This window comes from Pelodiscus sinensis, chromosome 18 (assembly GCF_052426305.1).
Source record: "Pelodiscus sinensis isolate ZL-2025 chromosome 18, ASM5242630v1, whole genome shotgun sequence".
In the NCBI taxonomy this organism is placed as follows: Eukaryota; Metazoa; Chordata; order Testudines; family Trionychidae; genus Pelodiscus; species Pelodiscus sinensis.
The window spans coordinates 27,664,022-27,691,350 of NC_143069.1; the positions used below are offsets into that span (position 1 = coordinate 27,664,022).

Here is a 27,329-nt window from a genome sequence, read left to right on the forward strand (position 1 = left end):
TTTACTTGTTTTACACCCGATACCTATACATTTCATTAGGTGCCCCCTGATTTTTGAGTTATGTGAAAAGGTAAATAAAACTTTATTTATGATTTATACACATCTATCATATTCCCCTTGAACATCTCTTTTATCACTTGAACAGTCCCAGACTTTTTAACCTGTCCTCATAGGGAAGTTTTTTATTCCCCTAATCATTTTTGTTGCCCTTCTCTATCCTTTTCCCAGTTCTAATGAAGTGAGTACATTGCAGGCAGAATTCAAGGTGTGAGCATAGCTTTTATTTATATGGTGTGTGATGGGGGGAAGCCAGCTAGCTACCAGAAAATAATAAAAGACAGATATATTAGCCCTGGTTACCATGAGAGCCATACGTCAGTTACTCCAACATAATGAGACACCTGGGCTCAATTAGAAAATCTCCTAGAACTTACTTGAGGCAGTTAGATTAGTTAAGACACTTGGAGACAATCTGGAACCTGAGAAACTAGTTACTATAATTGGGTTTAATTGGGACACCTGGAACCATTCAAGGACCTGCTGACACTGGCTAAAAGCCTTCCCTTTAGTCAGTTTAGTAGGGCACTAGGTAAAGGAAGAGGAAGACAGCCTGGGCATTGTATAGACTGCACTCCTCTGCTAGCAGAGAGATGTAGATCAGGCTGGGCAAAATTGCTAATGAAACCCCTCAATACAAAAAGGATGTGGACGCATTCTAGAGGGTCCAGCGGAGGGTGATCAAAATGATGAGGGGACTGGAGAATATGACCTACGAGGAGAGGCTGAGGGATTTGGGTCTATTTAGTCTGCAGAAGAGAAGAGTGAGGGGGGATTTGATAGCAGCCTTCAACTTCCTGAAGGGAGGTTCCAAAGAGGCTAAACAAAGGCTGTTCTCAGTAGTGACGAAAGCCAGAACAAGGAACAATGGTCTCAAGTTGTAGTAGGAGAGGTCCAGATTGGTTATTAGGAAAAACTATTTCACTAGGAGTGTTGTGAAGCACTGGAATGGGTTCCCTAGGGAAGTAGTGGAGTCTCCATCCCTACAAGTTTTTAAGTCTTGGCTTGACAAAGCCCTGGCTGGGTTTATTTATTTGGGATTGGTCCTGCCTAGAGCAGGGGGCTGGACTTGATGACTGTCTAAGGTCTCTTCCAGCTCTATGGTTGTATGATTCCATGATTCTGTTTTTCTCAGGGGGACTTAATTTCTAATTTTAAATAGGTTTTTTTTGTTTGTTTCTTTGTTTTGTGGTTTTGTCTCTTACCACGCCACTTTTGCTCCTCTGGTTAGCCATGGTAGGATTTTGTTTTTGTACTCTTACTGGTTTTTTTTTTTTTTTTTTTTTTTTGCGTCTACGTTGTAATACCAGGCACCCAAGATCACCCATCTGAATAATCGGATGTCTAGCGTTTGTGTGACATTTTTCTGCGTTTAATTAACGGCCTTCATGTGATGTAATTGAATGTGATTCCTCCTCATTTGATAGTTCCTATCTGTACTTCATCGACATCTGTCATCTTCTATTTGCTAGAATATAGAGAATCCCCATTAATAGATCCTTCCTTACAAGACATCTCGGCCCGAACCATGTGCTCTTTCACACTTGCAGGCTTTCCGCACCCTTTAGGTAAAAACTCCTTGAGAATCTTTTTAATTCTATATGCCAGCAATCTGGTCCCATTTTGATGCAAGTGGAACCCACCCATCCTGGATAGACTCCTGATTTCTCAAAAGTTTCCCCAGTTCCTAATAAACACTCTTCTGTCCCTCAAATACCATTGTTTCATCCGTGTATTGTGACCCTGAAACCCTGCCTGTCTAATTGAGCATGGATTAGTTGGCCTAAATGTGGCCTCTAGAAACTCGCTCCTACCATCCCCAATTCCATTGACACCTACATCTACCACACCCACCAGTTCCTCCCCAGCACTGGAATAAATGTGTTCAGTTGTCATGAGCGATGCGCCAACTTTGCATCCAACCAGCCAGTCACCATGCAGTTCTCCCAGTCATCACAAACCCAAGTGTCCATACTTCTAATGCTCAAATCCCCTCATCACTATGACCCATCTTTTTCAGATCACTGAGTTTCCCTGGACATCCTGTGAAACCATGGAATCATCTACAAGGTGGTCCTCAATGTTGGGCTGATTTCCCTCCACTCCAGCTTGATGATTTCTTCCCCAAGGATTTCATCCTTCTCAAGCGCACAGCAGTGGTCACCTCGGCATGGGACTGCTCTGCTGTGTCACAGAAAGTCTCCTCTAGGTACCTCTCTGTCTCCTTTCACTCTGCAAGTTCAGCCACTCTGGTTTCAAAAGTCCATATTCAGTTTCTGAGGCCCATAAGTTGCTTGCACCAAATACGATGAGGCAGATAACTGTACATGCTGCATGGCAGTGTAGTGAACTAGACAGCCCCGACTCTGCTGCTGGACTCCTGCCCATGTTATTTTTAGTCTTGCAGGGTTTCTTTGTTAGTTTAATATGTTTGGGTTAATTTGGGGGGCAGGAGGTGTTACTGACATACGCTCGGTTCTCTCACTCCCTCTATTAACTTCCCTCAAAACTCCTTGTTTGTTGCCACTGTTGGCTAGCTCCTCTCTCACAAGCAAGTTTTCTCCATGAGTTCTCCCCTGCCCCCCCCCCCCATGAAGCCTACAAACAAGATTGGTGAGCAAAACTCAGCAGGTTACAGCCTCCTTAGGAAGCTCTCAGCCATGTTTAGCAGCCACCAGACTCAGCCCCCCAAACAGACACACTAAACTTCAGTCAAGCAGGCACACAACTAGCGAACAAGCTCACAACAGCAAACAAGCTACCAGAGAGGAAGGGTTCATCTACACTTCAAAGCTATCCTGAAATAGCTATTCCTCATCTTCGCAGTAAGCCCGTTATTTCTGGCTCTCTATTCCGACATCCCTGTAAACCTCATTCTGTGAGGAGTAAGGGACATTTCAGAATAGCGATTTATTTCTAAATTTGGCGCTGCATAAAAATAAATATTTGTGGAAAACAGCTCCTCTCAAATTAACCTGATACCTTTTTTATTAGATTTCTAGTTTGATTAGTAAAAGTAGTAGAGCTGAGATAACAAACTTCAATTTCTGTAAGGTATTTGTGTAGGTATCACATTTTTATTTAAAAAAAAAAAAGCTCAAATGGTGTAAGGGGAGGTGGTTTTACAACTGGTTGGTTGAAAAATCTCAAAATTTAGAGTGGGAATGTTTCCAGTGGGTTTTGACTTCAGCCCCAAGCACATCGGGTTCCTGAGTTGGGGAGCTGGGGAAAGTGGCTAGAGCCTCTCTATTGTTGGTTCATGAGTGGCTGGCAAAATCATCCATGTAACCCATTTGGGTGTGCGCTTTCCTGTGGGTGTCTGTGTAAGTGCAGTGTCTGCCAGTGGTTTGCAGCTTGTCCCAACAAAATCATGGTGTGGGAGGGATCTTAGGTTGGTAAGACAGAGGCTCAGCAGTACCCCAGATCCAGGTTGTACCCCAGAGAATCCATCACAGGAAATTGTGGGGAGGAGTCCAGAACAAAATGGGTGGATTGGAGGCAGCACAGAGAGGATGAATGGGGAACCAGGGAGACAGAGGGACAAGACTGACAACACAAGCAGGTAGAAGGGACGGGACCATTTCACATCTGGTCTGGCATCTCAGGCCGAGCGATGCCTTTTTCTCTTCAGGACAATGATGATGATTGGAGCAGACACCAGGAGGAGAAGGACCAAGGTGGAGCGCAGGATCCAGATGCAAGGAAACATGTCAAGCCCTGGAACATAAAAGGAGTCCTGGTAGGGTGATCTACAGGCCAGATCCAGCCCTGAAGGGGATCTTGCCCATTATTTGCTCTACAATTACATTCCTGACAAAGTCTTGCTTGGCAGGTAGGGGGTCTGGCTCAGCTGGAGCAGCACCGCACACATCTCCAAGCCTAGCACTCATTGCTTTTTTCACATGTGTATTTAGACAGTCATTGCTCTAGAGCTGAAATGGCTGGTGGGAAGGCCACCTGGATAGGAGGAGACCTCAAAACATAGGACCTAAAACTGGTTAGCAAATAGCTTATTTTGTTTTCTATAGAAAACTGTAATGAAAAACGTAAAACAGAAAGTTGGTTTTGTCAACACTTGGCTGTGTCTACACTGGGCCACTTATTCCGGAAAATCATCCGCTTTTCCGGAATAAGCTGCAAGCTGTCTACACTGGCCCTTGAATTTCCGGAAAAGCAACGATGCTCTACTGTACAAAATCAGCCTCTATTCCGGAAAAACTATTCTGCTCCCGCTCGGGCATAAGTCCTTATTCCAGAAAACTGTTCCGGAAAAGGTCTAGTGTAGACAGCCCAGTAGTCTTTTCCGGAAAAAAGCCCCGATCACAAAAATGGCGATCGGGGCTCTTTTCCGGAAAAGCGCGTCTACATTGGCCACAAACGCTTTTCCGGAAAAAGGGCTTTTCTGGAAAAGCAGCCTGCCAATGTAGACGCTCCTTTTCCGGAAAAACTGAAAACGGAATAGTATTCCGTTTTAAACATTTCCGGAAATTCATGCTAGTGTGGACACAGCCTTGTGGTGGGAAAATTTCAACTTTTCCCCAAATATCAAAATCTTTGTGGTTGTTTTTTTATTTTCAGGGAGTCAGAAATCACCGAAAAATAACAAATTGCCAACCAAAGACTTTCATTTTTCAATCTACTGGCCAAAACCAGAAATATACATGAGAAGTTCTATTCTGGCATAGAGCCAATAACAGGTCTCACTGCCCTAGGGAGTCTTCTGGATTATTTCTGAACAGTGCATTCTCACACACACACACACACACACACACACACACCTCAAATGAGCCAGATTTTTTGTCTCAAAACAGGCAGAAATGTAAGATTAAAACCACACTGCTTTATTTCTTAGAATCAAGAACCTGAGATTATCTGAAACAATAAGGCAGAGTCTCATCTCACTGCACCTTGCATCCTGCTGGCTCTTGGCAGACTGACTACCGCTAGACCCAGACTGCAATCTTTGCTACAGAGCTCCCAGCCTGCAAGTGAGAGCAGGCAAATGCCCCAAAGTTTAACACTGGAGCTTACAGATTTACCCTGGTTTTCCATACCCATTCCAACAAAGTCAAAGTACAAGCTAAACTAGGATGGAGTGGGACCTCCGAACAAAACTGCTAGGACATTTTGGAGCTACGCAGCACATTTAGAACTCATGAGGAAAATCAGAGCAACGGGAATAGATCCCTAGAGAGACCAAAACCAGCATCTGCAATACAAGGAAGATATGGTCTCCTCGGCTGTTGTCTGGCAGAGGTGAGCATGTGGGGGGAAGAGAAAGAGATTACATGGCGGGGGGAGGGATCATTGAAGGATGGAGATATTACACTAGAGTCCTAGACTCAGGCTGAAGTCACTGAATGCGACTGGACACTTTCTCTCCCTATGGTACAGCCCCATTTCCCATTCCTAGACACACGAAGACCAGAGCTGGGCATTTTGGGCCCCTGAGCCTCTGATCCCAATGGAAGGTCCCTGACGAGGGAGACAAAACATCCTTTGGGACAAACAAGATAGGGGCCCAGTGTGCTAGGTACTGTACAGATGGCTCCTCCCCCAAAGAGCTGGCCATGAAAATAGACCAGACAGACCCAGGGTGGGGGAAAGAGCAGAATGAGCAGAGTGATGGCAGCAGACAGCCTGCTGGTGCCAGGGCGGAGGGTGCAGGTTGGTTGTGTTTTGGGGGAGTTGGTGGGTTTAGTTAGGAGGGAAAAGCAAATATTGCTATTCCAATGGGGGGGACCTTAAAGGGACCAAGCCCCAAAGATACTCCCAGTGTCCTTGGTACAGCGAACACTGAGTGGCTGGATGGGAGTGGCCCCTAACATGTGCCCAGCTCCTCACACAAGCCCTGGAGTTGCTGCCGGTGTGAGGAGGGGAGCAGCTCTGAGGAAACAGATGGGTACAATCTCTCTCACCCCTGGCCCTCCCTATGTGTGCTAGTGCCCTCAGGCTCTCTGCCATGGGGAGATTGGATGGGGGCTGCTTGAGGAAAGGCCTACAACCGGACACACACCCCAGCTCTGCATATAGGAGACATCCGGCACTCAGGCATGACCCTCAGCCAACTGGACTCCATGTCAGGGTGAGATTTTAAAGATCTGTGACCCCAACCTGCTCCCAGCATGCTGAGCACTGTGGGACTCAGGCCGGTTGTGAATACAGTCACTCACCATGTCCCGTAGGTGGAGTTTTCTCAGTCTGGTCAGTGACAGGGCTGTCGTCAGAGGGAGCCTTTCTCTCTAGGCAACAAACACAGGAAATATCACAGCCTCTTAGCTGGGAATGCATTCAGGTGGGATCTGCATCCTACCATGAGTGAATATCTTCAGGTCTGGCTCCTGGCTTCCCGTAGCCATAACTCACCTTTTCAATACATGCGAAGCTACAAACTGCCCTGTCTTCAGTACTGTTTTAACTGGAGTTAATTAATACTAGTGGAGGAGATGGGTGTTTTCCCACCAAAGGAGCAGCTTTGGGGAAGAAAATGATTCAAAGAGGGAGCTGGATGGGGAGGGGTCGCATGGAATCACTTACTACATGCCTGAGACCCACCATTTCACCCCTTTCTCCTGGCCGTGCTGTGTGGCTTATAACCGCTCACCTGTGACCTTCAGTTGCAAGGGGGCGCTGAGAGCAGAATTGACCTCCTTCTTTTTCTCATCCTTGATCTGATACCCACAGGAGTAGCGCCCTCCGCTCTGCATGGAGGTTTTCAGGAGGAAAGTGTAACTAGCTTGTCCTGTTTTAAATTTTTGGCTGGAAAGAGCCACCCCATCTTTGCAGAAAACAATTTTGGTAACATTAGCATATCGAAACCCTGCACATCGGACTAAAACGGTCTCCCCATTCTGAGCCGATGTCGGATTCAGGAACAGCGTAGGTGCAGGGAGATCACCTGAAACGACAAACAGACATGGACGTGTGTGCCCGGGAGAGGAATGAAAGGGAGCTGGGATGAGAATTGTATCAATGATGAAAGGAGAAACGTCTGGTCACTTGGAAACTCTTATAAATGCAGTTTAAAGCTGCAAGTTAGACTTGCTTATTTAAACTTTTATTGTGGGGGAGGGATAGAACGGGGGGAGGGGGATCATGAATTCCTGCTGATTGGAGCCAGATCATAGCTGATATAAACAACCATATCTCCATCAGAGTCACTGAAGCCAGAGCCCCAGTCTATGCTTCAGCGCAGTCAGTAGGGCAACTAACCAGCTGGGGGTAAATTGGCCACAGTCCATTGGAATCTACAACACTACACTGGCTTACCCCACCTGAGAATCTGTCTCTAAATACGCTTCCTTTTTGTTCAAGTTTGTGGTCAGCCACTGTGAGTATTAATCACTGAATTAACTGTAATTAACAGGATTTCAGGCAGGGACTGCAAAGGTTTCTTCCCTCCCACTTCCTTCCATTGCAAGGGCCTGGGGATTTTGTTCCTTTCTCTCCTGTTCTTGTCCTTCCCATGTCCCTTGGGCTCACACACTCACCTGGGGAGCTGCAGAAGTCCTGGCCTGTGACCCCGGCACCTGCACCAGAGAGCAGAGTGGGTGAGAAACAGGGAATCTGTAATCATAAAGGCTGTGTCTACACTGGCCACCTTTTCCGGAAAATGGATGCAGATTAGCCAAGTCGGAATTGCAAATGCAGCGGGGATTTAAATTTTCCCCGCTGCATTTGCATGAACACGGCTGCCGCTTTTTTCCGGCTCGGGACTTTGCCGGAAAAAAGCGCCAGTCTAGACAGGGATCGTTCGGAAAATAAAGCCTTTTCCGGAAGATCCCTTATTCCTGATTTTAAGAGGATCTTTTATTCCTACTTAAAATCAGGAATAAGGGATCTTCCGGAAAAGGGCTTTTTTCTGGAGGATCGGGGCCAGTGTAGACGCTCTTTTCTGGCTTTTCTAAAAGCCGGAAAAAAGCGGCGGACATTTTTATTTAAATTTATTTAAATTTATTTAAATTTTATTTAAATTTCCCTATTACGACCTGTAAAATTAGCATGCCCCTTTCGGAAAAGGGGCCAATGTAGACGTAGCCAAAGAGTTTGTGCTGGGGACATGCTCACACTGACATGAAAGTAAGTAACAATCAAAAAATCCAAGCAATAAGAGGCTCTTGCCCTGCAGTGAGATCCAGGCTGGCATGGGATCTTTACACAGATCTGACTCCAGGATTGGGGCCTTAACACGCCCCTCTCCGTGGCTTATAGTATCACACATTGTACAGCGCTCACAGCACTAAGCGACACACAGGATTAGCCCATTCTGTCCATTCCCCATTTCAATGGATAATAATAATAGACTTTTATTTCTGAGCATATTTTTTCCATTTTTGTCTCATTAAATTATAGCAGTTGAAGAAAATTATTAGGGACAAATAATAAATATTTAATGACAGTCAGTACTGAGATCCAAAAAATGAAAGCTTAAGATCCAATGAAACATACCAAAATATACTGAATAAACATCGTAAATAAAGTTCAGTAACGTCTCAAGCAGAACTTCTCTTACTTTTCCTAGCTAGACATTTCTATTATTACTGATGGAACTAAGTATTCATGCATTGGTTTCTCTGTGTAAACAGTGAAATTGACATGTCTTGGCATGTACGGATAAAAATCGAAAGCTTATTCACAATAAAAAGAGAGCCACTGCCCAGAAGAGACTATAATTTAGGTAAATGACACAATTTTAGTCCCTGGGCCTTCACATAGTTAAGCACATGCATAACACTACTCATAGGAGTAGCCCTCTTATCTTTAATGGGATTACTCACAAGCGGAATGTTATGTATGTACAGAAGTGATAACAAGTACAGGTACTCAGTAGTTAGAGGGTGTTTTTCCTCCAAACTAGTAAAGACAGGATTCCTCTCTGGGGCTATGTCTACACCATAAGGTTTTTGTGCAAGATCTCTTCTGCAAAAAGCTTCTTGCACAAAAACACTGCAATGTAGACAAAGCCTGGGATATGGCCACATGGAAATCATGACGTTTAAAACTTTATCCATTTCAGCAGAAATTTCATTGTAACCATTTTTTTTTCAAACTGAGAAATACAGCTTCTTCCCTTCTTGTCTCTCTATAAAACAATTAAACATCTTGTAATATTAATTAGGGGAGGGCTCTTTGCAAAGTCTTTCTCTTGATGTAGAATATTCCCAGATTTAGTTTCAGTATCAGAGCCTTTCTGCTGGAGGTCAGCACCAGCATCCGCATTGTAGATATGAGGAAATGAAGGGTGGATGAAAAATTAGGGAAAAGGAGCCTGGGGAAATAAACAAACCTTTTGTCTGATTTTTCCCATTTCTTTTCAAAGTTTAAAACAGCCTCAACTTTTTTACTCCTTCTAAAGACCTTGTTTTCTGCAGACTTGATTATTCAATCTTCCCACAATGGATGATAGGAAAGAAGGCACAGTCAATGCACATGTGACAGGTCTCAATGCGGATAATAGTGGCAAGACGCTGTAAGGAATGTAACAAAGTCTGGATAGCTATAGGGAGGGATTATAAAGTCTCCAGTAGTGTTTGAGGGTATGACCAGAAATTGGTTCATGTCAGTAGAAAAAACTCTCCTTGACATCAATAATCTAGTTGTTAAAAAAAATTCTTTTTATAAGAGGAAATCCCCCTCCTTTGGTAATTCCTTGGGAAACTCAGACCATCAAGCATGGAACATTTTCCAATATTTCTACATGTTAATACTGGCATTTCAGAACATCAGAGCTTTTGAATTTGAAACTTCAGTAACATTTTAATGTAACTTTTGTAAATGTGTCATTAGTATTCTCAGTGGCTGTAACATCTAGGAGCCCCAGTTATAAGCCAGATCCCCATTGTGCTAGAGACCGTGTAAACACAGAACAAACAGGTAGAGTCTGCCTCAAAGAGTTTACAATGTGAGTTAATTCAAGCGCTCTCATTTTCAGATGGCCAAATTGCAAGAATTTTTTATAGGAAATGGGTGTCTGAATTGCTAGATTGCTTGCAGGTTCCATTACATATATACGAGTCTATGATGCCTTCACAAGGGTATTATATGGGATGTAGTTACAAACTTGGGAAGAGGAATAAAAATCATCTCAGATGCTGCAGGAAAACGCACGCCATGAATTTATATCCAGCTTTTCAATCTGAGATGAACTGGCCATCCAGCTCTCAGTGAAATAGTCAGGTCTCGTCACCGTTTAACCTGCTCAATATTTTTAATGTAATTCTGACCCCAAGCCAGACCCTATGTCCCCTCTTCCCAGCAGAACCATAAACCTCCCTCTTTCTCTGCTCCCTATAGCACAGAGATACACCCCCTCCCCTCCCTGACCCTGTGGGCAGGGAGCTCTCCCCAAACTTACAGAGCAGCCACAGAAGGATCATGGGGCCCAGGAGCCAGTGACCGAGCCAGGGGACGCTGCAGCAGCATCTGGACCTCCGAGGAGAACCCTGGCGGCTCTGTGTCTCCGGTCCCCTCCTCCCCTGGGGAGCAGAAGAGGAACCTGTAGGTTGTGGTCTCTTGTCGCATGTCTGGGAGTAGCCCTGACGTGTGTGTGGCCAGAGGTGCGAGTGGAAACACTATGCACCATTCCCCCTCCCCCATATCGCAGGGGCAGACTCCCTGAGGTCGCCGTGCGCTGGTATCTGATGTACATTTTGCAGCACACACACTACTAGCCACAGGCCATTGCTGGTCCCACTCACTGGGCGCCAACATGCCTCTCCCCACACCCAGGCCAGTGCTCTCCCTGTCTTCAGGGGGGAATCCCCTGGCTCACACCGGGCAGTGACTTATACCAACAGTGTGAACTCCACGCAGGTTCAGTATCACACGCTGGGGCACATCCCAGGTGTTCCGGGATTCTAGTGATAAAACAAAACTTCCGGTCTCTGCACAGCACTCCCCAGCAGCGGGGCATTGGATGGTTCCAGGAAAGCCCTGGCCACGCCCCCATTCCAAAGCCCCATCTGAGAACAGGGGCACACAAGAGGCAGGGATCAGCTGAGCAGAGGAATGTTCAAGCTCTGCCCCCTTTCCCAGGCCACACTGCAATGCCAGCAGCTGGGTTGAGGGCTAGGCCAGGCATCTCCATGGAAGAATTGTCCCTCTGCATAGGAGAGACCTTGCTTTTGGGTCAGCAGGGGCAGTGCTTAGTGTCTCCCGTCCCCCGGCAGAAGATGGGCTACCTCAGAGATCCTTTACCAGGGTCTCATGGCATTGGCAATGACTGGGCCAAGGTGCAGGAGGAGGGGCCGCTCACCCAGCCACCCAGCCCTGCTGAGAATGTAGCACAGGGACCATCCTCGAGGTAAAAGTGAGCGTGGCAGATGGCTGATGTGGAGATCTCCGCCTCATGGAAGGTGCATGGCTCTGGATCTGCATTGCTGTGCACACGGCTGCTCGGGGCTGCTCGTGCAGCTGGGCTATGGGGATGAGGTTGGTGAGGGGAGAGGATCCAGCCCTGCAAACAGGATCTCATAATGAAGTGAGCACATACAGAGAAGGGGCCTGTGGCTGCGTCTCTGGATCTATATCTAGCACAAACAGGTCAGGTCTTCACATGTGGCGGCAACCACAGCACCATCTATTTTAGTTACAGGCAGCTCCTATTTCAGCCCTCACCTCCATCTCCTCTTGCTTGTTACATTTATGAAACATCTTTACAATGTGCCTTGGTGTTGGGTTTCCTGAGGGGTGTTTGCTCAGCCGGGCCCCACAAAGGCTGGAGGATGAGGACAGAAGGGGCCGTTGTTTTCCTTGCCTGATGCTCTGCATCACCCAGGCCTGAGGATCTCACCCACTGACCCCTGCATCCCACTCATAGCTTTGTCGCACAGAAGCTCACACTAGATAACCACAGTGGTCCCAACTGGCCTTGCAATCTAGGTATCAATAAGTCAGAACCAGAGATATTGACTCTGAATGGAAGGCAGGCACGCCCAGTTAGATATATGCAGGACAGCAATGCCAAGAGCTCCTTATCAGTACCCTGCCCCCGGTCCTTATCTTCCTGCCGTGGGGGTCAAAGTCCAGCAACAGCCTCTCTGTTACATTGAATTCATTATTCAGACACCTCTGGAGACCCTGAGTCAAGAGAATCCCCAGTGAGCAGAGAGCTGCCTCAGTTTCCTCATCCATACACTAGAGATAACGAAACTAACCTCCCTCTGCAAAGCACTTTGACGTCTGCTGAGGAGGGGCACCAGATAAAAGCGAGGTATGATTCATAACAGCCCCTTCAATTGTCTCCTCATGGAAGATACAGTAAATCAATAGCAGGGGGTGTGTTTGCAGGGAAGGGAATTCGGGCTTGGAGCTGGGCTAATAACTAAAGTTTCACCTCCAAGCTAAATTGAACAAAAATGGTTTTGGGTTAATGCCAACCCCCAAAAAAGTGAATTTCTCAGCACAACAAAATAAAAAGAGCAATTCAAAAAACCAAAACACAACATTGTGGGTTCGAACGTTACATTCAGCTCACAATGAAAGGTTTCATTTCTGCTTGAAGGTTGTAAAGACGTTTTAAGACATTATGTAAATATGTACAGCTCCCAGTGAGACGCTGTGGTCACAAGCGCTAATGTGATCCCGAGATGCACAAAGAGGGGACTATTGGGTAGGACTAACGGGGTTATTAAAACGCCATGTTTGGCCGGGCTGTGATGCCTGCTGGAATCCTGTGCCCAGTTCTGGCATCCACAGTTGAAAAAGGACGTTGATAAGTTGGAAGTAGGACAGAGAAGAGCCTCAATATTGACTGAAGGATTAGCCAGCTTCCCTTATTGTTACCTTATCCTGATTTTGTGTAACCCTGATTTTGTGTAGACCTGGCCTAAGGACCAGCACAGGGAACAATATTCAGCAAGCTCTCCAGCAGGTGTAGAGCTGACAGCCTATACCAGTCACTGCACAGCCACCAACACTAGAAGTTGGAAAACGATATGCTCTATCAGTGGGGGCGGGGAGCTTTGACTTTCCCCGGAGTCAAGGAGAGAATCGGAGATTTATAAGCAGCTACCCCTTTCTGCAGCACATGGCATAAATGGGGCACAGCAAGCGGTGTGGCCATAATAGATCCTCTTAATCCCATTAACTAAGATGATCCTAACATTTCCATTAAAGGTGTTTGTGATTGAACATTAGGATTTTAACTAAAAAATGTTCATGAAAAGTGTTCACTTTCAGTGGACACTTTCGATTTTTCAGTAAAAGAACCAAACACTCAAAAATCAAAACTTTTTTTTCAACCACAAACCAAAATATTTTGATTCATGGCAGTTTTGGTGGGTGCTCTAACTTGGCTTCCTTGTCACCATCCCTCCTCTATAGATCTGTCTCTCAAGCTAACTACATCTTCCAAGAGTTTCATGATACAACATCACCCCTCACCATGAGAAGGAAGCATGGTGCATCATGGGAGATGTCTTACCAGAGAGCCCAGCCCATAGAGAAGCATGAAAAACCTGCACATCAGCTCCCATTAAGCACCACTGAAATGATTACAGATCAAAATATTTTTATTTTCAATTTTTTTCCAAAATGTAAAAATATTCTTAAAATAAAATATTGATGAAAAGTCATTTTCTTCTTTGACATCAAAATTTTACACATTAAAAAGTAATTTCAGACAGATAATCCAAAACCTAAACGTTATCACAGACAAATTTTAAATCTTTTCAGCCGTGTCTTTTGGGGCTTGGAAGATTTTGTTGAAAAATGTCTAGTTTTAGTTGCCCATTTTTAAAAAAAGCATTTTTCAAGTTTTTAATAAAGCATATTTCAAGTTTTTCAATGAAAAGTTGACTTTTTTTTTACTTAAAATATTAGTGAAATGAAAACCTTTTTTGAATTTTATCAGAACTTTCCATGAGGAGAAAAATACCAATTCTCCAACCAGCTCTACCCTCTGGTCATGTGACTGCAGCCTCAATTTGTCTCTTCTTGGTTGGCCCATATAATGAGTCATGAGTCAAGGAACATGTCAAAAATCAAGGCAAATCTCATGGGGTCAGATTTTTTAAACTGGCATCACAGTTAGAGCTGGTTGGAAACTCAGGTTTAGTTCCACAGTAAATGTTGAGATTTTGATTAAAAAAAACCCCAAACTTAAATATTTGGCCCCAAACCTGAACTACTATGATTCTTAAAAGCCACCACTGCACTTCAGGGGAGCTGTAGGTTAGGTACCACATGCTCTTCTATCTCAAGGGGGATGAATGCACATTCCTGTTCCCCACCCAAAAAAAGGGGGATGGCTGGAGGCCCGATACCTAAGTGTATCATGAAAGGATCAGCCATGAAAGGATCCGAGCTGCATTTACCTCAGGAAATGTGAGAGTAGTCCTGTAAAGTAACATAGGAGTGGCACAAAGGGGTTGTGTAGGTTGCTCACACTGTAGTCCAATCCCCGAGGGACCAGTCACTGAGCTTAAAAGCACCACTACACTTGTGCAAAGTGTGTGGCTGGGACTTGCGTTAGGGACAGTGCAAGCTATAAGACAAGTCTGACTGGGATGTACCCAACAGAGTCTGCATCTTGTCAATTCACAGGAGAAGGCTCGGCACGAGGAAAGTGGAGCGGATTCACCTGCTTCCCTGAGGGGAGACTGTCACCATGGTGAGGGGAGTCACCAGGCCCTGCACAGTCACATGTGACTTGCAGCCAGCAGCTAGAACAGAAGGTTTACTAGTCCACGGGGTTACAGCATAGAACAGACTTGTCAACACAGGAACCAGAAGCAGGACCGTCCATCTTGAGGAGAAGGGCTCAGAGCCAATGGCCCTGCCCCCAATGAATGCACCCCAAGTCAGTGAGACTCATTCACTCACTCAGCAGCACATCTCCCTCTGCCCCCAGCCCAACTTCCAGCCTTTGTCCAGCTTTCCTGGCGAAAGGTGTCACCTAGACCCACCTCCCTCCCAGCCTTACCTTACAGAAAGCATCAAGCATTATGTACATGCAGCAGGATGTCACTCCCAAATTCCCATCACCATCTTACTATTGGTTCAGTGCCCAAGGAAACTGAGGCACGCACACAGTTATTATAGGACAGTAGAATCATGTGCAACAAAACAAAGCAAACAGAGCGAATACAATCCCCACTTCATCACAGAGGCCCGCTTGGATGACGTATTATCAGCTGGGGGATTGCTGCAACGCTGGCCGCTGAGGGGTATTTCCTGTCACTCTCCCACAGGGAGGCCTGTATAAATCCAAGCTCTGGGGCCAGATCTTCAGGCAGTATAAATCAACACAGATCCACCCTTTTCTCTGCACCAAATTCAATATATAGCTGCTGGAGATATCAGCCATTGAATCCAATGGAATGACATCAATTTACACCAGCAGGGGATCTGGCCCCACTGACACCAATGGAGCAATGTGGACTGACATCAGCTGGTCCTCTCCCATTGATACTCTTAGCCAGACTATGCCCCTTTAGAGCTATACATGTGGGAGTCCTCTGTGTGCTCAGAGCTCTTTCAGTGGCACTGCCCTGCACCGTGGAACCCATGGGGGCTTATTCATGCAAGGAGGGACACCTGGACTAACCAAAAATGCTAACAGAATGTTTAGGAAATGTTCAGGTAAATGGGTTTGTGTGTTTATTTTCACCCGGAAACATCAACACATTATGAAAATTCACAATTTTGATGAAAAAAACTGTTCTGCCTCTTTTTCTATTTCTACCCCAGTGTCCCAGATAACTCCTAATCAGGGGCTACTGGCTGAGGCTGTCCTTTGCCATACTTGGTCTGTGAGCTCTTCATGGAGAGACTGCTGTTCCCAGGACACCCTGTAACTGCCAAATCTCAGTGGGGCCTGGCTTCTCTACATCCCAGTTTTATTATCCTCTTGCATGTGGCCTAACTCATGAGGTCAGGTTTTGAGGGGAGATTCACAGATCTAGTAAGGCCAGAAGGGATCATTAAGACAAGCTAGTCAGATTTGCTGTAGAACACAGGCCAGAGTCCCACCATGTGGGTCCCCTTCAGAGCAGGTGAATATTTTCTCCCAGAGCCCTTTTCCAACAGGCTGTACAGCCCAGTGGTTAAGTGAGCGGAGTGACAAATTTGAGTCTCTTCATGCTCGCTCATTGGAGGCTGAGGACTATGTCCAGCTCTCTAGATTTCTCATGTTGGCTGATAGTTCTGAAGTTAGCAGGTTAGAAGCTAGAAAGTTAGACGTCGTAATAATTTTCCCACTAAACTTTTGTTTGTCAGAAAATTGCATTAAAAGGTTTTGCAAAAAAAAGTGTCTGCTTTTCTCTGACATTTTCAGTTCTTTCTTGGAAAACCACAAGCCTGAACCAAAAAAACAAAAACAACCAACCAATTAAAATAGCACCAAATATTTTGGTTTTCAGCTGCTTGCAGCCAACATTTAGTGTTCCTCTGCAGTTTTTGTCTTCTACCCCCTTTTTTTTTCAGTTGCCAAAAAAATTAGTTTGGGGGGTGGGAATCTAATGGCCAGAGAAGGGAAGGGGTGTAAGCAAGAACCCCGGCTTTCATCCATGTACTGAAAAGGGAATGAGGTCCATTGAATTAGACCAGGGGACCTGGGAGTCAGGACTTCTGGGTTTCATGGGGCTGTTCATAAATGCCGTAATGCTTTGCAGGGAGAGTCTTTAATGCTGCATGTTTATTTCAGGTTACTAAGCAGGGGGCGGGCCTTGAAAAGCACCAAACATTGGTTCTATGATGTAGGGACAGTCCCTAACTCTAGCTCTGGGCCGTGCAGGGGAATGGGGTCTGGAGGTGAGAGCAGGGGGGTGGGAGTCAGGACTCCTGGGTTCTACCCCCAGCTCTGGGAGGGGTGTGAGCCCCAGAGGCCTGAGGTGCAAGCTCCGAGCTAAGGTCTCTGGCTGGGGGCGAGAGGCGTCTGTCCAGGCCCACAGCCCAGGGGTGCAACGGGAGGGGGGCAGCCAGAGCTCACAAGAGACTCAGACAAGTCCCGAACCTGGATCCCACAGGGGGAGGGGCGGGTCAGAACAAACAGCCTGAGGAGAAGGGCAGTGGGGCTCTGGCGCCATCTAGAGGGGAGAGGGGAGCCCAGCTGGGAGCCAGCCCTGCCCTGACCCCAGCCCTGGGGCAGAAATGTGCTGGGAGGTTCCCCAGCAAACCCACAGCCTGGCCCTGAGCAGGGGATCAGCGAGTTCCCCTCCTCCACTCCCAGGAGCAGGCAGCAGTGATGAGGAGCTGCCTAGGTCCAGGAAGAGGAAACTGACAGCAGGGTGGAGGCTTTAAACATGCCCCAACTGGGGAGCAGGCAGAAATACAGAAAGGGGAGAGGCTGCTGCTCCCTGTTATTGCCAGGCTACTGGGCTGTGCAGCATCCCTGCCTGTAGGGCAGGCATGTCCAAAGTCCGGCCCACGGGCCAATTGCGGCCCGTGTTCCGGTTTAATATGGCCCCACAGGTAATTTGGGAATATCTATCTTTTATGGCCCCCAACGAATCCATATGTATTGAGATGAATACATTGTAAAATCTCAGTTAATGTCAGTTGGTCTAAATCAGTTATAAATATATTTGGACACAACATGTATACTTGGTGTTATGTTCCTGTTCATATTTTTTGAACTTAAAAGTTGACAGACAACCTTTATTACCAATAATATGTAATGTACTTTACAATGTTCCTGACATATATTTCAGCTTCCTGGATTTTTTTTTTCATCTGGCCTTCAGATATGAAAGGCAGAGTGATTTAACACCTGTTTAGATTTGTCATCCATGTGACTAAATGAAAAGTATGCCGTTTGCAATAAACTTTGCATAAAATAGTTAATTTGCATTTAATTTTAATGGTTCAAAGAATGTCAGGCAAAATGGTCGGCCCTCACGCATGTTCACTTCATCAAATCTGGCCCTCTTTGAAAAAAGTTTGGACACCCCTGCTGTAGGGCCTGCTCCTGGCCAGACTGCAGCCCCAGCTGGGATTAGAGTCCCACAAGGAAGTTTCTAGTTGGGTGGATAAGAGCGCTGAGATTAGGCCCCTGCTGCCCATACACCAGCCAGGCAGTGCTGAAGGGACAGGCACTAGCGGCTGGGTGCTTAAGTTTCACACACTGAGGATCAGGGATGTGTTTGGAGAACTTCATCTTCCCCCATGCTCTGTTCCCAGCCCCCTTCTGGCTGGTCCAGGCCTGTGGGGAGTGTAGGGTTCATGGCTCGGCAGACCTCCATTGTTCATCTCGCGGGGAGCTGAAGAACTGAGCACACGAGACGGAACCACCACTGCACAAATTCACACTGTGGGTTTATAACAGGCTGACATCTGCACCCGTGTGTATCATGGAAACTCCTATTGAAAACAGGAGAGCTGGCAACTCTAAGCGCAGGCCAGAGTACGGGCAGGTCGGAAGACAAAGACTTTCCCTAAAATTTTACAAAGTTCTAAGGCTACTCAATGATTAGGCCACTGGCTCTTCAGTGCCCGCCATTTCAGAGTCAGTGCAGACAGAAGTGCAGGCTGGGCCACTTGTTTCTGAAGCCGAAGCGTTAGCTGGGCCTGCCCCGGGCTTTGCCTACGACAGCGTATGTTGAGGTCCTGCTTTCCTGCGTCTGAGGAAGCTTTAAAACAAAAATAAAATCTTGTTACGTTTATGTTAATCCCAACAGGGATTAACACTACAACAGACTAGCTCTCTGAAGGGATCTAAAACAAAACAGCTTCTCTGCCCTGTTTGTGAGCAGCAGGTCAAGCTGCACATGGCTCCTGGTCGGTTCCTTCAGCACTTGTACCAGGAAAGTTTTTGGAGAATGTTGGGGATAATTTTAGAAAATGTAGGGGAAGTAGAGGTGGGTGACAGCCTAGGAAGCAGTGATCCTGACATGGTAGATTTCAGGATGCTGACCAAAGGAAGAAAGGAGAGCAGCAAAATACACAGCCTGGTCTTCAGAAAAGTAGACTTTGACTCCCTCAGGGTATATCTACACTTGCTCCCTATCTCGAGATTGAGATGCAAATGTAGTGTACTGAAATTGCTAATGAAGCGGGGATTTAAATATCTCGTACTTCATTAGCAAGATCTCGCCTGGCGCTAGTTCAAATCGCAGCGGTTTCGAACCAGGAAGTGAGTGCCGGGACGCATTAGTTCGAACCAATGCCCTTGGTTCGAACTAACGTTACTATTCAAAAAATGAGTGCGCACTTCCTGGTTTGAAACCGGAAAGGTGGATCCATTTTATTTTATTTTTGCACAATTTACCATTACAATTTTTCATAACCAATTTTATCAAAATCATTATATATTTTTAGTGAAAAAACAATTTTGAGGAAACACTTTCAACAATCACTTTGATATAAATCTTCACCAACTTTTGCAAGTCATATAGAAAATTTAGAAGAATCATGCAATTTTTGGAAAAAAAAATTCATTTTAGGGAAAAAAAGTTATTGTTTTTTCCATCAAAATCGTTCAGCCTGCTCAACACAGAGGCAGGAGCAGGCAGAGATGGAAAACTGGGCTGAAGGAGAGAAAAATCTCACCCGTTACATGGGTGGTTAGAAGCGATAGTCGCAGTGGCAGACATTCTAGGCAGGAATGAGGAACGTTATCCTGCAGGAGGGCAGACAAGGTGAACATAGCGATCCCGTCTGCATTACACTCTCTGAGACAGCTCCCAAAGCCCAGCCAAGCAGAGAGGAACGCTGATCCCAACTCACACCCCTAGTGCTGGCCTCAGTCCAGCACTGGTCAGTGTCTCATGGCACAAATTCCCACTGGGATGGCACAAATCCTGAGCCTGAAATTCACAGTCAGGATTCAACTGACACTGAAACTTACCCGGGCTGCACCAAACTCACTGAGGGCGGCATCTGCGGAGAGAGCAGAGAGCTGGCGTGTAAGTGCTGCTCCAGGGGGAGCCCCCCCTCCCCCGGAGATTTGCCTATGTTTGATTTAGATGGTCAAACATAACACATCCTAGTACTGACCCCCAACATCAAAACACAGCCTCAGACTATTCACTGGGGGTGTCTGTTCACACTGGCTCTCGGTCGAGCACCCACTGTCCTGCTGAACGTGAGAAATTCCCCTCCTGGGCCTGACCGGTTCTTTCAATGGACACGTTTCACCAGGGTGGTTTGTTCTAGCAGGGCTGGGTTTGAAATGGAAACTGCGGTGAAGTAAACACAGCGACAGCCTGAGACAGCCCAAAATAAGCCAGCGCTGGGGCCGTGGGACCACATCTGGGTTTCACTGAGGTATCAGCTCTATCTGTGTCACAGCAGCAGCCAGGGTATGAGGGGGAGCTGAGATGTGGACCCCAATTATTTTGGTTTAACATGGCTGTGGGGGGAACTACAGAGCACAGCAGGTCGGGCCCTACAGGGCCAAGTGCTGGAAGTTAGTGTAAGGCACAGGGGAAGTTGCTGGCTTGTGATATACAGGAGCTCAGACACGGGTAAGGAGCCTTTTTTGGGTGGGGGCTGCTGACCCACAGAAAAATCAGTCAGTGGCCACACACACAAGTGAGAGACGGAAAAACAAAACTAAAAAAAACAACCCTCCCTGATGTGTCCTGTGACTGTGAAAGAGAAAGACGCTCCCCACATTCCCCTGGCACGCCAGAGTCTAGGAGGGCCCCAGCTAGTAGATTTTGTGTGTCCAGCCCCACAATGATGTGACAGGGGGACTGGACCACCAGCTGAGCCCTCCAATGCTGGGGGGAAGCTCTGAGTCTCAGGGGCCAGATCCAGGCAAGTTGGGGACCGCATCTAACCCCTGGGCCTTAGCGTCCCCTTCTCTGGACTAGATGGTCACAAGGGTTCCTGATGGTCTGTGAATTACAACACAAGGGCCCTATAGGCCCCTTTCAGCCCTGCAGCTCTCTGATCCTTTGACCTCCCCTTCCCAAAGGGCAGCCCTTCCTGCTTGTCAGGCCCTGGATAGTGAATTAGGGTCAGTGGAAAGACAGGTAGATCAGACACAGGAAGGACAAGGAAGCCAGGAGCGAGCTCTGTGCAAGGGGAGCATGTCAGGGTATCACCGCTCAGCCATACAGCTTTGGGGACATCAGCAGGGGACCATGGCTGGGTGGTTTGTGTGTCTGATCCTTGTCACACCCCATTCTCCCTCAGCGTGGTTTATTTTCCCACTTGTCATCAAACCCTTTGGCCCAGATCCTTAAATGTACTGAGATTCCAGACTGCCACTGGCCAGCAGTTAGGAGTCTAAACAACCTCTGAGGCCTGGGATTATCAACTCGTAGGGCCAGAGACTCTTTTTCTACTCTGTCTGGACAGTACCTGGTGTGCCATTCTCCAGGCTTGGAGGACACCAGGCCTTACCCACACACAAGAAGGAAGAGGAAAGTACAGGTCCTTACATTGGATGTGCTCATCTGTGGGCATGTTTTCCGTGCTGTGATTTGGGAGCTGTTCCCTGTGGAAAGTAAATATCAGTGTGAAACATGTCAGTGCGGCGAGGTATTGTGCAGAGTTTTTGGTGCACATGCTGCTGCTGGGCGCTGTGTGATGCACGAGCCTCCCTTCCCTGCAGCTGTGTCTCAGCCTGCATTAGACACTGACAGCAAGAGAGGCCGGGCAATTCCAATGGATCCTCAGGGGATCTCCCTATTGTCCGCCCCTCTCCCACTCTCCAGGGAACATTCCAGGGTGGCTGAGAACTTAGTTCCCATCTGCCCCCTCCCCCACATCACCCCTGGGGACACTTCCAGACTCACCACCCCAGGCGAAGGTCCCCTCCTCCCTACCTTAGATGCCTCCATTTCACTATGACTGAAAGAAAAATGAAGGAAATTACAGTTAGCAGCATCTCAGCCGTCTGTCCCTTCCTGCCCCACCGAAGGACGGGTTTTGCAATGCTGTGGACAGGGGCTGGTTACCATGGGCATTCCAGAGCCGCCCAAGGAATCTGGAGACCCGGTCGCCAAGTTAGAGTATGCAAATCCCTTAGATAACTTCAGCAATCGTGGCCTTAATGTACCTCGATGGAATAGCCCCTGGAGCTGAACAGGCTTCTGGCTCTGCAAGCAGCTGCCACCTATGTGACGTGTCCATCCCTCCACAGGTGCCTAGGACTGGGATGTTACTTGCCAAAGTGCCTATGGGATTAGGGAGCTCTCACCCCACTGTCAGCTCAGGGCACTTCAGCTCCTACTTTCCTCAGCAACTTTTGTAGCAGCCACTAGGCATTTGGGGCAGCATCTCTGAATGCCCCAGAGAGACCAAGCCATCTAAGTCCCATTGAAAGCCACTGAATGTAGGCTTCTTATGTGGTCTCCCCTGACAGGCGCTAGCCGCCTGTGGCTCAGGTCCCTGTCACCTACCTTTCTTCACCAGCAGGTAGATCAGTGGCGCCAGACACAGGACAGAAAGCCCAACGATTCCTCCAATGACCACAGATCCCAATGGCCCTTGTGGGAAATCAGACCAGTTTCAACAACCCTGCAGGGACTGGGGCTGCAGAGTTCGTGCTGCAGGTCTCCCTGCACCAGGGGTCATGCTGACAGGGACACTTCTGGGCTCTGGCTAGGACAGTCCCTGCCTGGCTGGGCCCACGGCCTGTCTGTGCCCCCAGCTCCCGACAGCAAAGCCACTGCCAGACAGCCAGGGAGTGACAGAGACCTGGGAGCAGCCATGCCTGAGGAGAGCGAGGGTACGTCAGAGACACGGGGTTCACTCAGCACAGAGTGGACAGAGAGAAACATACACACTGGGTTACAGGGACTTAGAGAACTCCACAGCAGGGACTGTTGTTCCCAGGGCCAGTGCCCTCCTGGTCCATTCTCCGGAAGGGGCAGACCGAGGAGAGAGAGGGGCTAGGAACCGCTGCCTGGGATAGGGGAGTGTGTGGATATGGAGCAGGAATTCTGGATGTCACTCCAAACAACACAGGCAGCTGTATACACCCATGGCCAGCTCTGCATACTCTGGGCCTTGAGCCATGGCTCCTTGGGCTGGGTGGGTAGCTCCACCCTGCTCACTCTAAGGCTAGTTCAGCTCTTGAATTAGCTTCCAAGGGAGACTATGAAATCCCCACCATGGGAGATTTGAAGAGCAAGTCAGGTACAGCACACAGACTGGGGTTTAAACAGCAGCAGCTCCATGCCTGAGAGTCCCAGTAGGATGGTCCATGGGCCAGATCCACCCAGGAGAAGATCTTGCCTACCCCTACTCTACAATTACATTCCTGACAAAGGCTTCCTTGGCTGGTAGGGGGTAGGACTCAGCTGGAGCAGCACTGCACTCATCTCCAAGCCCAGCTCTCATTGCTTTTTCACATGTGTATTTAGGGAGTCATTGCTCTAGAGCTGCCATGGCTGGTAGGACCACCTGGGTAGGAGGAGACCTGAAAACAAAGGTTCTGAATCTTGCTAGCAAATAGCTTATTTTGTTTTCTACAGAAAATTTTAATGAAAAATGTAAAAAAAAGTTCAACATTTGTGGTGGGAAAATTTCAACTTTTCCCCAAACATCAAAATCTTTGTTCTTGTTTTTTGTTTTCCAGGTAGTCAGAAATCACTGAAAAACAACAAATTGCCAACCAAAGACTTTCACTTTTTAATCTACTGGCCAAAAACAAAAATGAAAAATTTCCAAGGAAAGCCCAATTTTGCCACAGAATTCTTCATTTGATTAAAGCCTCAACTTTTCCTGGGAAAAGGCTGTTGATGAAATTCCTCATAGATTTTCTGTGCAGCCCACCTCTCATGCTGGCCTTGGGAGATGATGCAACCAAATTCCCTGCTATGGGACAGGCTGGAGGGCAAAATTCAATGGGGGGCATCAAGGACAAGACAAGAACAGGAAACCTCCTTCTCATGCTCAGGGGGAATGTTCCCACTGCCTGCTGTGGGTTGGGAATGTGGCCATTAGCGAAGAAAATGATTTACCATTAGAATTGTCAGAGCTTCCACTACTGTTCTCCCCAGCGTCACTTGGGTGAGCACTCCTGCCAGGGCTTTAAACATACACAGAATCACACCATGTTGGCCCCTCGCAGCTGAATCTTTGGAGGCAGTGACTCAGCTACGCAATAACCCCCAGAGCTGACATGATGGCGGAATTTTGACATCCCTGAGCTGGTGTAACTCAGTGTGACTGCACTTGCATCAATGGGCCTGATTCCCAGCTGATGTAAATCAATATCGCTCCATTGGCATCAGCGGGCCAATTTTCAGGGGGTGTAATAATAATAATGGTCAATAGTAACTTGCTAGCACCTGAAGGCCAAATCCAGGTCTCCTTGTGTTGGGAGGGGCGCAGTCAGTCCGTGTTCCAAAGTCAAAACACGGTGGGTGCATGAGACCGACAGACCGGCCAGCAGGGGTGAAGTACATTATGTTTCTGACAGGTACTGTCCTATGGCAGCCCCCTCTTTGGGGAGTGGTCCCAGAGCAGGGGATTTGGGGGTTGCCATAGGAAAGTATCTATAAGAAATATTTAAATGAAAAATATTTAAGTGTGGGATGCAGGTTCAGGGCAGGTTATTGGGTGTGTGGCTCAGGCTAGGAGTTGAGGGGAGCTTGAGGTTGGAAGTGCAGCTATTATGCTGCCCAGCTGCCAGATCCCCAGAGCAGGCTGCAGTGTGGCCACCGTGCTGCCTGGCTGCTGGACCCCCAGGACTGGCTGGGATGGTGCCTGAGCTATGCTGTGCTGCCCAGCGGCTATGGGTGCTGGCTAAGACACTGGGGCTAGGACCTCGCCCCTCCCCGCATCCTCAGCCATCCAGTATTGAGACTAGAGGCCATGGCAGGAGTGGTTTGGGCTCTTCTGGAGGAAGATAGTAGAAGGGGAGGGGAGGGAAGGGCCACTCATACCCAGCACGGGCAGGGGAATCTTACTTGTGTACAGTAGCTGGCAGCATGCAGAGCCCTGCCCCACAGCTGGCCACTCTCTTACCAGAGTGCCGCAATGGGGCACACCGGCTTAATTTCACCTTTGAAGCTAAGGGGAGGGATTGGAGCACAATCCTGAGCCATTTCAGCAGCCAATACCAGCCTCATCATTACCAGGTCCCCAGGTGTGAAGCCACCATCATTCTAAAATGCCCGATGCCAGCCACTTGTTCCCTTTCCCCACCTTCCATTGTGTTGGGGTCCCACAACTCACCTGTTACATGCAAGGTCTGCGGGAGACTGAGACGAGAGTTCTTCACCTGGTTCTGGTCGTTCCTGTACTGGTACATACATCTCAACTGACCTGAGCCCTGCACAGGGATGGCATACTGATACAGTAACTGGCCTGGTGTGGTCAAGTGGCTGGAGAGCTGTTTGCCGTCCTGACAGAAAATAACTAGTTCAGCTAAACTGGTGGGAGGAAGGGAACACATGGACATGATGGAGTCCCCCACCTGAGCTGAAGAGTTGCTCAGGAAGAATACAGGAGAAGGGAAGTCACCTGTAACAAGAAAGAGGGATTAAGGGCACATCTACACCACAAAATCTGCACAAGGCATGAAGTCTCGGAGTCCAGAACAATTGGCTCATGTTTGCAGGGTCACTCTTGGGGGCTAACTATTGCAGTGTAGGCAGTCTGCCTTAGACTGGTCCTCAGGCTGTGAGAGCCAGCACACAGGGAGTATTTTACAGCCGGGACTCAAGTCAAACCAGGAATATGTTCACATCTAGACAGATCTCTAGTACTAGGCCACAATCCAGAGTGAACTCGCTGCTGTTGGGGCGTTGCAGTGTAGACGCACTCTAAAAAATGCCGTGAGGGGAGACAAAGGGCTTGTCTCCCTGCAACATTAACTTGAGTTATGACTCAAAGGTTGCTCTTAACTTGAATCCCATCCACATATAAGAGCCTTAATTCAAGTGTGATGCTGCTCTCAGCTGGAGCTGGCCAGCCCACACAGATGTTCCAAATACCCTGGGCCAGAGCCCTGGATGGTGTAAATTGGCCCTTCTCCACTGGAGCCAGCAGACCTATGCTGATTTACACCTGAGGGAGATTTGGCCCAGTAACGTTTGTGGTCTGGAACTGTGAAAAACTCCGTTTACAATGTGAGCCCCAGGATTTCAGGCAGGAATCACGTGAGAGACTTCCCCCCCCCCTCCCCCATCTCCACTCTACTCTTCCCCATCCACCCTCCCATTGCCATTGTCCGGGGGTTCACTCCTTTCTATGTCTCCCCTTCTTCCATGTGCTCCTACTCACCAGGGGAGCTGCAGGGTTCCTGACCTGTGACCCCAGCACCTGCACCAGACAACAAAGGGGGGTGAGTGGCAGACACAGCAGCTCCAACTATACACACAGCTGTGCTGGAGTGACAGTATCATTGATAATTAAGCCAAAGCAATTCAGGATATCTCAGGTTAGGGGCATTGCAAGATCCATAGACCCTGATCCTGCAGTTGGATCCATATAGATTCAAGCTCAGGATTAAGAGCCGTCACTGTACCCATCGGTTACTCTGTCGTTTACAAGATCCCACGTGAATCCCAAAATTTACAAGAGATCCCCTATTATATCAGCCCATCTTTCTGACACAGCAACACAGAATATTTTCTAGGGTTTCCTATAGTTCTATAAATTCTTGGGAAATTGTGGTATTTTAATATCTCCAAGAATTTAGCCTTCTATAGCTCCCAGAAGGTGGGGGAGGGGTATTATTCTTGTTACCCTGGAGGAGAAGTGAAGTACAGAAAGACACAGTGGTTTGCCTCTGGAAGTCATTGGCAGAAATGTGATTTGAGCTAAGATCATCTGAGACCAGTTCCAATATCTTATCCACAAAGCCAGCCTCTGCTTTCAGTCCAACGTGTTCTAAAAATCCCAAATGCCGGGATTCAGTCCTCTTTCTCCGGGAGCCTGCAAGGTCACCATGGAATGAGAGCAGGTGGTATGAAGGTGGAATCTGAGCATTCACCTGTGTCCCCCCCCTGGAATTTCCTATGTGCCTAAGAGACAGAGCTGGAAAGGGGAGAGAATAAGTGTTCAAATATTTTTAAAGCCTTTTTTTTAGAAAAGGAAAAGGTTTTTGTATCAATAGTAAGGCTTCATCCATGTATTTTGTGTCACCCCCATCACCACACCCAGGTACCATGTGCCACCATGGTTATCCCGTCCTCAACAGCGAGGAAAATTCAGGAAGTTCAGGAAGTTCAGAAAAATTATAGAGTGGCCAAAGGAAACACACAAAAAAAACCCCTCAGACATGAGAAAAGCGGGTGGAGTGTACTGTGGGTGGAGTGACCAGGACTATCTAAGGTGCCTGAGTGGAGTTAAAGGGGTTAAACATCATACCTGGTGGGTGTGACCCTGGTTGAACATAATGAACTGGACATTGTTCATGTTTCCAT

The 27,329-nt window shown here is 47.5% G+C and overlaps 1 protein-coding gene across 1 annotated transcript; it reads right to left on the reverse strand.

Moving 5' to 3' along the window:
* Positions 1–3,088: 3,088 nt before the first annotated feature.
* LOC149523337 (uncharacterized) lies at positions 3,089–11,709 on the reverse strand. Its single transcript, XM_089770426.1, has 6 exons — positions 11,674–11,709; positions 9,452–9,524; positions 7,548–7,586; positions 6,662–6,955; positions 6,231–6,299; positions 3,089–3,774 (listed from the first exon to the last, which is right to left on the reverse strand). Exons 1-6 carry the CDS (start codon positions 11,707–11,709, stop codon positions 3,659–3,661), a joined length of 627 nt encoding a protein of 208 aa, XP_089626552.1. The 3' UTR covers positions 3,089–3,658.
* Between the last annotated feature and the right edge of the window lie 15,620 nt (positions 11,710–27,329).